The sequence below is a fragment of the Amphibalanus amphitrite genome, unplaced genomic scaffold (genome assembly GCF_019059575.1).
Source record: "Amphibalanus amphitrite isolate SeventyFive unplaced genomic scaffold, NRLGWU_Aamphi_draft 000418F_arrow, whole genome shotgun sequence".
Lineage (NCBI taxonomy): Eukaryota > Metazoa > Arthropoda > Thecostraca > Balanomorpha > Balanidae > Amphibalanus > Amphibalanus amphitrite.
Genome location: NW_024881912.1, coordinates 336777 through 350824, shown reverse-complemented (window position 1 = coordinate 350824; position 14048 = coordinate 336777). Strand labels below are relative to the sequence as shown.

General features: G+C 56.3%; 1 protein-coding gene across 1 annotated transcript in view; it reads right to left on the bottom strand.

The window, feature by feature from the left end:
* LOC122390995 overlaps positions 1-13710 on the bottom strand; it is a 44685-nt gene extending 30975 nt beyond the window's left edge. The window contains exon 1 of the mRNA XM_043384506.1: positions 13435-13710. Within this exon, the coding sequence (XP_043240441.1) occupies positions 13435-13501 (67 nt within the window). The 5' untranslated portion in view covers positions 13502-13710. The remainder of the gene's footprint in view (positions 1-13434) is intronic.
* Between the last annotated feature and the right edge of the window lie 338 nt (positions 13711-14048).

The window sequence follows — 14048 nt, the reverse complement described above, 5'->3', positions numbered from 1 at the left end:
AATAAAAATTAAAGATGACACATTTTTGCAAGGCATGGCTCCGTGGATCACATGATGCGTTTGAAACGGTATTAGCCCTACTGTCCCATACTGCTTGAATGAGCATACATATGTACTTGCTCGCAAATACACAATTTGATCTGGCCGATCAGGTAAACAAGACGATCGCTTGGCTGTTTGTTCGTGGGCTCTAAATCAAGCAATAGATCATGCTCATTTGGAAAGCAGGGCACGTGTTTGTCATTGTTATATATAATACTGAACGAGGCCGGTGTAAATAAATTTTCAAGACCGAGGTCCTTACTGGATTTTTGAACGAGGCCGAAGGCCGAGTTCAAAAATCAGTAAGGACTGAGGTCTTGAAAATTTATCACCGGCCGAGTTTGGTATGTATTTTACTGTATGCCAACGATAAATTTATTTTCTGGACCGAAGCTCTTAGCCGACTTAGGAACGAGACCATCCCAAAATGTTGGCTTAAGTGCATTCTGGTAATGCATTTTTGACCGTGGTCAATTTGCTTACACCAGTTATTACCACACCCCTCTGGCTAATGTATTTGAATAGGCCAGGCATACAGTAAAAGCACTACTATTATTGCCACAGGAAATCCGCATAAGGAATACCGCCCGGTGCAGCGACAACCCGCAGGAAGTTCCAAACAACACAAACATCACGTTTCGGACAGCTATGCCAGAAGAAAGCCCATTGTACATTCATGAGCGGCCGTCAGCGCGCGGCGGTCGGCCGGTCGACGCGGCGCTGACCTACAATCCATCGAGGCGCGTCTCCAATTGACCACTCCGGCTCGGCAGCGAGCGGCGGTGACCGGCCGGCCGGCCGTGCGATCCGTCACACCGCACCTCCACATACCGACTGCGGACACCGGCACCCGGCCGGAACCGCCGTAACCAGGCGAGGAACCGCCGTACCCAGACGTGGAACCGCCGTAACCAGACGTGGAACCGCTGTACCCAGCCACTGAGGTGACCGACGGACGGCGATCGGGGCCGACGAGGCCTCTGACAGACAGCCCGTCCGGCCGGCCAGTGAGCTGACCGTTCCAGGTCGGTGACGCCACGATAGGGCCACGGCGGGCCCAAACAGGCCAATGACGTCATTGGTATACCTATGTCGGACTGATCAGTGGTCGGAGCTGCGGACGGCGGCCTCTCCCCCGGGGCAACGCCGCCGGACCGTCTCTGTTCACCGACGGATGGCAGTGCGGTGGACGGCGGACACTCCAAAACGGGTCACAGCCCGAGTCAGTCACGGCCTCGCAGCTGACCGTGTGACAAGTGGCCAGCCGTCTTCACACACAACGTGGAAAAGCGATCACCCCGATAGTTGCGCGCCGAGCGCAGTGCCGCCGCTTTGGTGGGCCGCGCCGCCCTAGCTGCCACGGTCAGAATGTGAAATCGAGTTGTTTAGAGCCAAGTTTCTCAAACTACGACAGAGTAGAAACTGCTCGTTTTCGCGGGTGTGCCGCGTCACGCGATCGAAGTGGGAGCGAGTCACCTCCTGAGCCGCCACCGGATATTGGTTTTTGCAGAGTCAACCAACTTTCTTACGTCGAATGCGCCAATATATTCAGGAGTGGCCGGTGGCTCTCTCTCCTCTTTGTTAGCTGACGGAGCATTTAAGACAGCCAATGGCGACGTTTGAAAGGTCGGACCGGTGCGCTGGCCACCGCCCTATCACCCACCCAAGGTTTCTCCGTCTGACTTGCGGAAGAGAAGTCGTTCGCCTCGGACCGCACCTGGGACCGGCCCTCTTCCGTGCGCAAGGTCACAAAAAGGCATCTGTACCCATCAGCTCAGTATCGATTCCGGGGCGGAAATGTCGGGATTAATAGAATGACTCAAATAGAGGTATTAGTGGCATTTCTGCGTTTTCCTAGTTGCTCTGCTATGATATTACGACTTATCATGGGTGATTTAATTTCCTTATGTCCACGACGATAAGATACAATTTCTTATGCCCCACGCGAGAAATACGAAATCATCTGAATGATGAATAAACAACTGCTTCCCAGGCATCTTTATTCCAAATCCCTGCATAAGTTATGTCAATCCACTAAAACATCCGCATGACACCAAACATCCCACAAATACTGGACACCGAACAATAGCACACATTTCTCAGCCGGCCCACTGTGTAAACTCATCCCCACGATCCGAGCCTTTTTGTTTCAGACCGAGCCCGATCTCCGACAGGAAACACAAACACGGCTGGTATCCGCGCGCCGCGCCGGCAGACGGGTCCGTTTGTAGGTCATCGGCCGCGCGGCGCGCTGCACCCCGAGGTGACGACCGCCGCACAGTGGAACCGTCTCCTCGCGTCGCTCCGCGCCCGTCGATTAGCGCGCTGTGCAGGCATCCAGCTTTCTACCGCAGCCTCCGGGCGAACTGTATGGGAGCGACTCACTCGCGTGCACTCTCGCCGACCCGACGCGGGCTGAATCATCGTCAGCCAGGGAAGCCCGGCCTCGGCCGGTCCCGCAGGGGTCCCGACTGCGGCACCGACCGCCGTGGTCCGATTGTGCGGTGGTTCACCGGTCTGGTGGTCCGGTGGTCTGGCGTTCAGGTCTCTGCAGGGCTTATCGGTCGCTGACCGTCACACAGACTTGCTTTAGATGTATAGGCTATTATTATTTGGTGTTCCCTGTGACCCCTTTGACGATTGTGCTGCATTATACCGTGACAGTCTCAGTCGTTTTATGCAAACAGTTCAGTGAGACCGCTACTGTGAACATCTCAACGGGATGCCTTGAGATCACTGGAACAAATGACCATTACGTGACCGTCTGACCAAGTGGACTGTGAAGGTCACAGGGAGCCACAGCTGCCACCTGTTACCCTTAACGGATCAAAGGCTGATAAATCGACCCTCGGCCACGCCCCACTCGCCTCTCCGGCGCCGCGGAGGCCCGTGTCGAGGGCCTCTCTATATTATCCGCACTGAACCGATCCCGTTCGGTTCTGGCCGGGCCTTACACAAGCTCCGGAATCGTGTCAGCGCCCGGAGCAGGCCGGGCCGCTCAGCTCGGCCATTAGGCCGGTCGTGACGGGTGGTGGCCAGTAGCGGGGCGTGTCACGGACACAGAGATCACGGCCCCAGTCGGAGAGGCGCCGACAGCAGACTGTTCGCAGACTCTCCGCACATCAGGCTCATTTACTTACTGTGTGCACATTGGTTTGACAGAGTCTATTGTCGGGCTAAAGACTTGCCCACGGTTCGGTAAAGTCCCCTCTTCAGGAAGCGATCTCAGGCGTGATAATGGCACAAGCTATGTGTCGCGGCTCACTACCGCTATACAAGTGAGCGCTGGCTTATTCAGCCGCCGGCCCGGCCCGCCCCTGCATAATTTCTGGGACGCAAAGCCTGCGTTTGTCATGCAAAGCAGCCGTTTCGATTCACGGCGCCGGCTGGCTCAGTAGGAGTCAGGAGGGTCGCGCCGGCCGCAGTGTCGCGCAGTGTCGCGCAGCCTCGGGAGACGCCCAGCCTGCTGGGATAACGGTCGGCGTCCCGAGTCTGAGCCGGTCCGGCCGCTGAGCCACCGCGCCGAGCTCGCCCCCGCCGCGCCGGCCCGCGTCTGACCGTCACACGCGTGTCGCTGTGACGGTGTGACGGTGACGGAGCCGGATGGCCGTGACACAGTGCGTGCCGCCGTCGCGATGACCGGCGCGTCGTCACCAAACCGTGACAGCTGGGCCACTTGTCGCGCCGAGCAGCCCGGCCGCAGCCGACCCAATGACAGACACTTGCGGTCCAATTAAGGGATCCTTTGAGAATCGTGCCGTGGAAAAGACTCGTTTACGCTGTCAAAAGACCCGACTGTGGCGGTTAAATTGCTTAGGCCCACTGAAGGTAGAGGTTCAGTGGTTTTTGAGCATTTTATGTTCTCAAATACTATGTCAAATGATATCTAGCACAGCGTCAGAATCGAATCGATGAATATATTGGTGGTTCGATAGAGCGGGGACATTGATCGTAGTTCGGTGAGCAAAGCATGGCCGTTTACTTCTCGAATTGGAGCCGTAAAATATCAGCTATTCATAGCCTTTCGCAGTCAGACCGGTCGCGGCGGTAGCCCAGTTTCGCACCGGCTGCCGACTTCCGTTCGCGGCCTGACTCGTCTGTGCACGACTGTAAACGGATGCCGTCACCGCCGCCAGCGCCGTGGGCGGCAGCGGTGGCCGCGGGCCCGGCGCTGACCCAGATGGACCAACAGCCGCTCAGGCCGCCGGCCCGTCGATACCGGACGCCACAGGAAGTGGCTGAGGATGCCGTCAATGCCTGCACCGAACACGGCCCGGCACGCGATCAGAACTCGGCCGTCAGAGCGGTCCGAGTGCAGACCGCACCGGTCAGTTACCGCACCGCGCCGGGAGAAAGCGGCGGCGTCTTGTGAGCCAGATTAGCCCGTATCAGAGCTCATATCGTATAACTGATTACCGCCGGCGGCTGCGAGAGAGGAGAGGAGAGGAGCGCACAGAGCAGCGGGCGCCGCGTGCGTGACCGTTCCGAAGTTCAATGGCACTGGCACGCGCTGGTCAGCGACGCGTGCTGAGCCGTGGGGCAGCGCCGACAGCAGAATGCAGCGCCGCTACGCTCCGCCTCTTACGCGCCATTCAACGTGAGGAGAGCGCCGTGATGACTACCCAAAATATCCAACGAGCTCAAATGGCGAATCGTAATTCAGAGAAGACGAGATACATGGTTTCCTTCTATTAGCGGCGTGAATGAATAATGCATCAGCGAAGCATGCGTCGGGGATGGCAAATGTACTTTTTATTGTAACTACCTACATCTAATAAACGGAAACGATACATTCTTATAAAACATATTAACGAATGCTATCCACAGTACCATATGCATACTTATTCTCATTGTTATGATTATCAGGTAACTGGATTGATATTTCAGTCTCAGCAACGCACCAGTGCTAAAGGAGGTTGAATGGCGGCATGCGTTCTGCATGTTGCAAACTGAATACTTGCCGATCATGGCTCGTCACCTGCCACTCGGCGGCGAAAAGATACGCAAACTGGGAAACTGCGGTTGACGATGCCGTGACAAGATAACAAGTGCACGGCGTCGCGGATAAAGTACCATGACCAGACTGATGTGCCGAGATCGGGTTACTGGGTCAAGGGCAATGTCCGATGGTGCTAAAGTGTCCCAGCACCATGAACTTATGTGCTCTAATTTATTTTGAATCATTCTACGAGTAAAGAGCATATGTTTGAGTGATACTTAACGAAAAAAGCCCTACATACGGATGAAAGGGATCGATGGCTGCTGCCCGGTTCTACTTGTTACGGTAACTCAATACTTTCCCTCCATGCATGGCCTGCCTCACAGTAACACATTGCATGTCTCTCTGAATTTATGTGACATGTCTCCCTGGGTTTGACTGATCACAAATGGACTCACGTTTCCCTGCTGAGGCCGGGGACCGACCCTGCATACCAATCGGCCCGGACGCTGCAGCTGACCTGTTTACGAGCGGCCAGGTCATGACAGTCGCGCTGGGACCCCGCCGTGGATTTACCCAGACGGGGAGAGGGGCGACCCCGACTGGGGTGAAAATAGGGGGAGGGGAGCTTCGGGAATCTCCGGGGTGTCAGCGGAACTCCGGCGGCGTGGACAGGAGCGGGTGACCGCAGGAATAAGTCACGAAGGATCTGACACGTTTTTGTTTCCGGTGAAGGTGTATCCGGGAGTTACCCCAGAATCTAGATGACACATAACCAAGCGAGAGAAGATCGAGCTGGAAATACCCTAACAGGGTTATTCAGGAGATTGGCTCAGCTGGTGATAGTCGTGACATAGGGCGAGTAACGGCACGCCTGATTCACCAAGGACAAATTAATTGAATCACATCCTAAGAATGTGAGCTTAAGGATAGTGAAAGTATGCACGTCATAAATCATTAGTAAGATATGCTTCTTTTTCATTATTGCATATAATGACGTCAAGTAGCATCGCTCACATTCCAGCTAAGCAAAGACCCATGCGAAAAACGCACCCTGCTCATCAGAATGTCAGCAGACCACTGACCCACATATCGTCCGTTTCGTTCCGAGCTCCAGGCCTCGCGGCGACAATGCAAAGGAGCGTGCGCCGCATCCATCTGAGCCGCGGCGTGATGGAGGGGCGCCGAGATGGAACTCATTCCGAGACGCATCCTACTTTCACCCGGCGCGGCCCGTGATGACAGGCGGCCGCGGAGCAGGTTCCGGCCGGCCAGCCCGAGACCACAATTAACCCCGGTCAGCGGCGGCTGACCCGGCGCCATCCGAGCCGCGATCTGCGCCGCGCGGAGCTGGCTGCGGCCGGCCACCCCCGCCGCTCGCACGCGCCGCCGGAGGCCGCTCCAGACGGCCCGTGGGACCGGTCTGTCTTCAGCTGCGCCCGCCGGGCCCGCGGCCGGCTCCGTCACAGGCCAGCTGCAGCGGCGGTGGGCGCGCATGTTGCAGGAGTTCACTGAACCACTCTGCAACTGGGTCAGGGTGTCGCGCGCGGCCGGCACGGGTGGCGACGGCGACGGACACCGGACCGACCCATCTGCCGACTGATCTGCGGCTCGGGCCTCCTCCGCCGGTCCGGACCGGTGGGATTCCACCGGTCCCGGAACGGCCTCCCAAGCATCGTTACGGAACGATCCGAGCGCCCCACTGCGACCGACACCGGGGCTTCTACATAGGCCACTTACCACTCACAGCGCGGGGAAAATGTAACGGCAGGTCTGCCCTTCAAACGATTGCCTTTGAAGTTTTCATAATACCTCAGTCGATTCTTAACCGTCTTAGTAAGCTTATCCGCCTGAAGGTGAAATGAGCTTGTAGAGTGACCTTTTCGTTGAATTACAAGTATTTTAGATCAGAGCAAACGAGAGAATGACGGCATTTTACCTCGGTGGCCGCGCACGTCAAATCATCAGAGAGCTCCAGCTGCGTTCAACAGGCTCTGAGACAGCCTGCTGTCTCATCTCACTCCTAACAGCAGCCGCCCAGCCTCGCAGGCGTCAGGCGCTGTGGAATGACGACGGTGAGTTTTCCAGCGCCCGCCGTGTACTACCAGACGGCGGGGCGGCTCGGCGTCTGGCGCTGAAGCGGCGGAGGTCGGGTCGGCGAGTTATGCCTAGTAAACGTGCGGCACGGGTCGTGTCGCGGCGGGAGGCTCAGTTTCACCCTCCCCAGGCTCCCATTGCCTCTGATGGATCAGCGAGCCGAGCCGTGATACCGAGTCAGACACAGCCGTCGGCGCCCGAGTCCAAATCAAACAGCTCGGGAACGGAGAGCCGGAGGGCGCGATTAGCGCTCACATCCAGAGGAATTCGTCCAGAACACGTCGGCCCTATAGCTGGCCGAGCTGGCGTCCCACTTCGGGAGCGCGGTCAGAGACGAGCGGCAGTTCACACAGGTGGCTCTCAGAGAGTGGGTCACAGGACCCCGCCCGCCGCACCTTCATGGCTATTTAAATTTCACTTTTCCACGTTCTTGAATGTTGAGTAGGTGTCTGAAGATGGGGCGCCTCATCGTAGCCAGAAACCGCAATGGTTAGGTGAAGCCAGTGAAGCCATGGGTACATGATGACACCTTTCTACGCATAGATATGACGAAACTAGATCTTTATCTGCTTTTGATCTGACATTGTTATCAATGAATGATTTAAGCTGAAATACTTAGGTACGCGTAAAACACGCTTCCTTATTAAATACAAAGATGCCAAGATTATGAATAGACGCTCATCTACATAATGACCACGAACTTCCAACTAGAGAACAGTTAACTGATTGAACAATCAAATTAACATACCTTGGCTATAAAAATACCTTCATACCCAATTTGCTTATGGGTACATTGTGCGACTTCTGAAGACGGCTTTGAACGACCAAGTCTCATAAAATATTCAATTACACATATGCTAGCATGCCTAGAATTTCTGGATGGTGGGAGAGGTGTGGCTGATGTATGTACGATTGCACAGTGGACGGCATCAGGCTGCAAGAGGTCGGCAGGAGTTGATAGACCGCGATGTGCACTGCGCACGGTGGACGGGCTCAGGCTGCAGCACTGAAGGAGGCCGACAGGAGAGAGACTGTGAAAACCAGCATGTGCACGGAGGACGGGGTCGTCCGGCGATGCGCGTCGCCCGCTCCGGGGTCGGTGCCGACAAACCGCACTGCTGCGACCTGGCCCGCCCGGCACTCCCGCCGACCCGGCCTACCCCGTGCCGTTCCCAGCCACTGAGGTCGGGAACGGACCCGACCACAGACCGCAGCACAGGAGTGGCACCACTGACGCCACCGCCGGGCACAGAGCCCCGGCACAGCCAGAGCCACAGCAACATTAGAGCTGTAAGTGGCAGAGCTCCCGGTTCCGAAGACTGACTACAAGAAATGCCGAGTTCCCACAGATCACCTCCAGAGAGCTGTGAAGTAATGCAGGTGACCAGCGGTTCTCTGTGCCCATCGCTCCAAGGCCAGTGACACGATCACTGTGGCCAGTCAGATGTGCAATACCCGCGGCCGGCTCGGTTACTAAACTCACGAGCCGCGCCGTCAACAAGCTCAAATTGTGGTTGGTAACTATATCGGTCTTTGGCCTTGGTGTTCAGAGGATGTCACAACAGTGCTGTGCTGCAAAACGTCCAAAACGAGACCGTTTTAAATTAAAGCTCACGATGAGTACGTAGGTGGTCATAAACAATCGCGTGGCCTTCTCCGTTACGCTCTGAAATTAGCGGCATGATTTAGCCGTTGCATGAGCCCATTTTCGCTAGCTGTTGCAAGAATCTGTTCCAGCATATGCGTGGGATGTTGTGTGACAGCACCAACTGGAAAAAACAGTTTTGAAAATTCATGTTAAAACATCTCGTACATGGCTATTATATCTCAGCTGACTTCCCCTAATGGACGCAAGCGAGTGTTCTAGCCTAGCTTGCTATTGCGCAGGTGTCTTCTGCAAAAATGCACCGCACCACTCCCCTGCCCCCTTCCACCACGTCCCTTCACCCTCTGAGCGCTGCAGACGGGTAGGATGAGCTGCATTTTGTCTCTGCCGGTTTGACTGCAATCAGCCGACCTTGGGAGGCCTGTGTTCCCTCTCGGCAGCTACTGTCACCGCTTTACCTCCAGCAGCACACGGCAGTGCAACCCTGCAGTCACCACCGCTGGCCCCACAGCCCTGCACTCAGCACAGACGGCCGGCCGGCAGCGGCGGTGATAGTTGTTTCGTCCGGACAGCGGTCGGAGCCGGTGGCAGTGCGCGTTTTTTCCACGGCAAAAAGCCGCTTGCCTTGGTGACGACTTACACCCCGTCTACTGGAGATTATCTGCCGACGTTTGAGCCGCGGTTGAGACTGCACTAGAGGTGGCTCTTGAGCCCAGAGGCAAGCTAAAGGCATCCCCATCAGCCATGGAAATTTTGCGACGCAAAAGAAGCTCAGGAGTGCTTGTCGTCCATGTTATAAAAAAAAAACGTTCATTTCGTTGAACAAACAACAGAGAACTGGGCATTATTATGATGAGCAGGGATATATTATTCCACCCCATGCCTCTTTTATAATATGTCAGACTTATGACTGCTTATGAAAAACACAACTATTTTGGGATACTCCATCTCAGAACAGCAGCCTCCCGAGAAGCTGCACTATAGTACAACCAGCGCCTGGCGACTTCAGCGCCGCGCAGCTCACTATCCCGGAGACTGCAGTGCCGAACAAGTGACAACCACCAATAACGGCGGTAACTGGAGCGGGCCGGGGCGGTACCCCGGCGCGGGCCAGGACCGGCGTCCCACGTCCCAGCCGGTAACAAATGACTTCAGTAGCGGCACGCAGTGATTAGCGCGGCCGGCGGGTAAACGGTAATAGTTACCACAGCGCCGGACCAATTACCAGGGGACCACCGCGGCGGAACCGCTCCCGATTCGGAGCAGAGATAGAAAAAAATCATCACCAACGGTCAGCTCTCGGCTCGCTATGTATCTTCCTGGGGATTAAGGGGCCCAGTGTGAAGTACCGCTATAAGCCGCCGAAACGGGGTGACTTATTAATCCTAAGGTCCAATCGACCGGAGCAGCACGGTGCCTGTCCGTGTGATCCATTTCCTCTGACCACCGTCTCTGATCAGTGAACCGGATAGGCAGAGAGCGCTGCAGGGTCCGGTGGGTGCAAATACAGGCCGAGAGGCAGCGGCGCACTGCAGGGAGCGGGGTGTGTGTGTGTAACCGGAGAGCGCCAGAGCCGAGTGGGTGGGTATCGGTTTGATCGGAGTCTGTTGACTGAATACCAGCCACCGGCCGGCCCGTGGGTAACGGTGCCGGTGGAGCCGGAGCGGCCCGGCCCGCTCAGCGCGCCCAGCCGACCGGCTCGGCAGACCGATGGACGGCATACTAATGCCCGGCCCGCAGAGACGGCTCGGACCGCAGCGCGAGCTGGCCCATTTTCTGGGCGGCCGGCGCGCGCGCCAAGTGCAAGTACCACCCCGGCCGTGCGCGAGACACGATCACGACGACCGGTCGTGGCGCCGCCGCCGGTCGGTGAGAGGGTACGGCGGACTGAGCCGGAGCCGGGGCCGCCAAAGCAGCGGTCACGGCCAGCATTGCTGATTAATGGTGCACGTATTACGACTGGTCGTAACAGAGACCATGATGAAAGCGGCTACAAATTATTCAATCAGTGCCGTTGTAATGGAAATATATCGTTCAGTCTTTATATCGAAACATGATATGCAGGTTATCCCAGAGCTAAAATGTTAGAAATGAGAAGTGTCTGGGAGAAAAAATCCAGACCAAAACGGCTAATTGTCTCATATTTGCAAGTATACTACTGAAGCCGGTTGATAATTTTACTTGTCTGAATCCTCCTCATGTTCAAGTGTATAAAGTCTGAGAGCAGATATATCCAGGACGAATTTAATCCATGACAGACCAAAGGCTCATCCTCAAAACCTGACGAGGCATCACGTGCAGCTTCATCGGGATTAGCGTCACCAGAAACGGATAACGCCTGTCTTCCGAAAACAGCGGCCGTCTCCGCTGACACCGTTTGGTGGACGTTACCCAAATCCGGCGCCGGCCGGGTTAGGATGCACATAAAACCTACTGGCTGACTGGCCCTTTGACCCGGCCCTGCCGAAAATGGCCGCCCCGGACGGCTGTTTGGTATCGTAGAGCCGCCACAGTGCCGCTCAATGTTGTACGGTGCTGCTCAGAGAGGAAGTGTAATGGCAGGGAACGGCTCCGTTCACCGGCTCTCTGAGTACCGCGCCGTCAGAGCCCGTCTCCGGAGAGGAGAGCCGCCGTCCCGCGGCACTCCCACGCTATTCGAGCATGCGTGGCACGCCGAGACAGCCTGGATCCATCTGCCGCTGAGAGACGGCGGCGCCGTATGAGAGATCACTCCCCACCGACGGACCACTCGTAAAACTCTAGTGGGCCAAAAACCGCCGCGAGTGAGCCGTCTGTGTCTGGCGTGGCCCCAAGAGGCCGTAGTGGTCCACTTTCGGGAGCGAGTAGCTCGCCGAGACGGCCGATTCTGAACTGATGCTCGGCTGTCACTGAGCCGATTCAGGTCTGTGGATGCGCCTCAGTTTACGGTCGCCGCCACGTCCGATACCGGACCGCTGCTCCGCGAGGGCAGAGCCATCAATAGCCGAGGAATGTGCGACCATTGATTCTGAGTGGACCGGCGCCGCCCGCGGGCCTGGAGACCGTGTGATGGTGCCGGCCGGGTCTCGAGATTCGCTGCGGATGAAGGCTCGCACTGCGGTGGAGCCGCGAGCGCCCTGAGCGCCGAGTTCCGTGATCACCGTGACCGGCCGGATGACCGTGAGCTGGGCGCGCACCGGGAACACCGACCGGCCGGCGGTCTGGAGCTCGCGCTGCGGCGACGGGTTTCTGGGTGAGGCGCGGCCGCCGGTGGCACGTGTGAAACGTCCTGCGGCGAGCGGCGACCGCCACCGTCCGTCCGGCTAACTGTGATGTAATGGCGCGGCGGGCAGTGGGTCAGCCGGACGGCCGGACAGGATCGGCCGCCGGCCGTCACAGCTCCCACGCCAAGCACGCCACCCAAATAGACTACGGCGCTGCTTTGTAGTGCGGAGAAAGCGCGCGGCATCCAAAGGCCGCCGGTAGCGGGCCGACTAATCAAATATAATTTGCGCCCATCGACGGTCTGAGCTGAGCTTTCTATAATGCTGCGGAGCTTGTTGAAGATTCTAGACTAGCACGCCGGTGACTATAAAAGTGATGTCAAGACGAAACATAACACTATTGCTATGCTGCTGGAAATGTGGCCACTTACGTTACGTTACTCGCCATATATCGCACCAATTTGTTATGACAAAGTTGAAAAGCCATCGCTTGGTTACCAGGATTTGACTCTTCATGCTGATTTGTTGAAATAGCATGCTTAACATTGAAAAAAATAGACAATAAATTTAAGCTAACGTCGGAAAACGTAACTATTGCAAGTCCATTTGCGGGCTTATTTTCAAACATATTTGTGGGGTTACTGTCATTGAGAGTTACACAAAATTTTCCGACATGGTATTATGCCTGGAACGATAAACGCACAATCAGGAGAGAAAAGCAGTTATATAACAACTACTCTGGGACTTTAAATGACCGTCATGCACCGCCATGAACATGGAACACTTTCTTTGAAATAAGAGAACAGATAGCATCGTTACATCAATTAACCCTGAGGTGTTATTAGCATAATTCAGCCGCGGCGGAGCTGCCCAGCTGGGGTATGCGTGCGCCGCCGTATTCCAAAAGCGCCGCTGATAGCTTCCTCCAGCACCTGGTCACGCGATGCCCCAGTGGAGCCCGAGGAAGACGAAAAACTCAGATGTTTGTATTCCCACGCACGGATTCTACAACTCATTGTTTAGCAGCGGTCGTAATAACACATGGGTAGCGGATGGTATCCACTGCATGAGAGGTATGTGGGAGAAGAATGCGGGCCTGGACTGTCTGTCAGTAATGGCTTCGGTGACCTACAAAGTGAAGTGTTAACTACCACCCTCGCTAATCATCTCCACCTAATGCGCCAACGCTAAAGGGAAACTCAGGTGACCACGCCTAGCGAGATAATTGCTGATAACCGTTGGAGAAACTTCTCAAGAACGAACAATATGTTCAGTTTACTAGGAAGCGTCGGGTTCCGGCCAAATTGTCTCTTCTGAAGAAATTAAGCTGATCTACACAAACACCATTCTGGACAAATTATTTCCTCACCCAATTTAAAAAGTTACTATCTTGAATATCACAGTTCAGTTATTCCTGACCAGTCGCTCCTCCTCCTCCCCAATCGGATCCTGCATGGGTCCCCTTCAGTCCCTTCATCGGCACCTCCATTGGTCCCCTGGAACCCCACGATCCCCTCGGTCTCTCCAGCGTCCCCCGTTGTACTGACCTGTTTGTAGCGCCAAGACGAGGAGCAGTGCGCCGATCACGGCTCTCGCCGTCGGCTGCCGCGCCATGGCTGGCCTTCTGCCGGCTGCACACTGCGCTGGAGCGGCTGCTGAGACCAGACGTCTATCTGAGTGGTGAGCCGGCCGGCGGCGGGGACACAGACGCGCCGACGCTCCTCCCTGGTGCGGACGGGACGCGCCTCACCCGGTGCGAGCAGGTGCACTGTCGGAGCGGCACTGGCGGCCGGCGCGCACCGCCGAGAAGACGGCTGCCACTCACCGGGCGCGGTGGCGCGCCTGCGCCGCCGCCCTGACCCACTCACCGGCCGGCCGGACCGGGCCGGGCCGGAGCCCGGAGACCGGAGCCGCCAGCTCGGCCAGTCAGCCCAGCCAGCCACCCGGCCGGACCGCCGCAGCGGCATCGGCAGTCATTGTATTCATCGCCAGCAACCAGAGATGGCAATGGACTTCTTTTCCTTAGCGTGACATGGAGATGAGTCGAGAAAGAGCAGTGATGCGGTGATATTCCCGAAGATGCGGTACATTTAGGAGTGATCGGGATATTTGATCAATTTTAGACATGAGAAATACGATACAGAAGTTGTCCATGGAACTT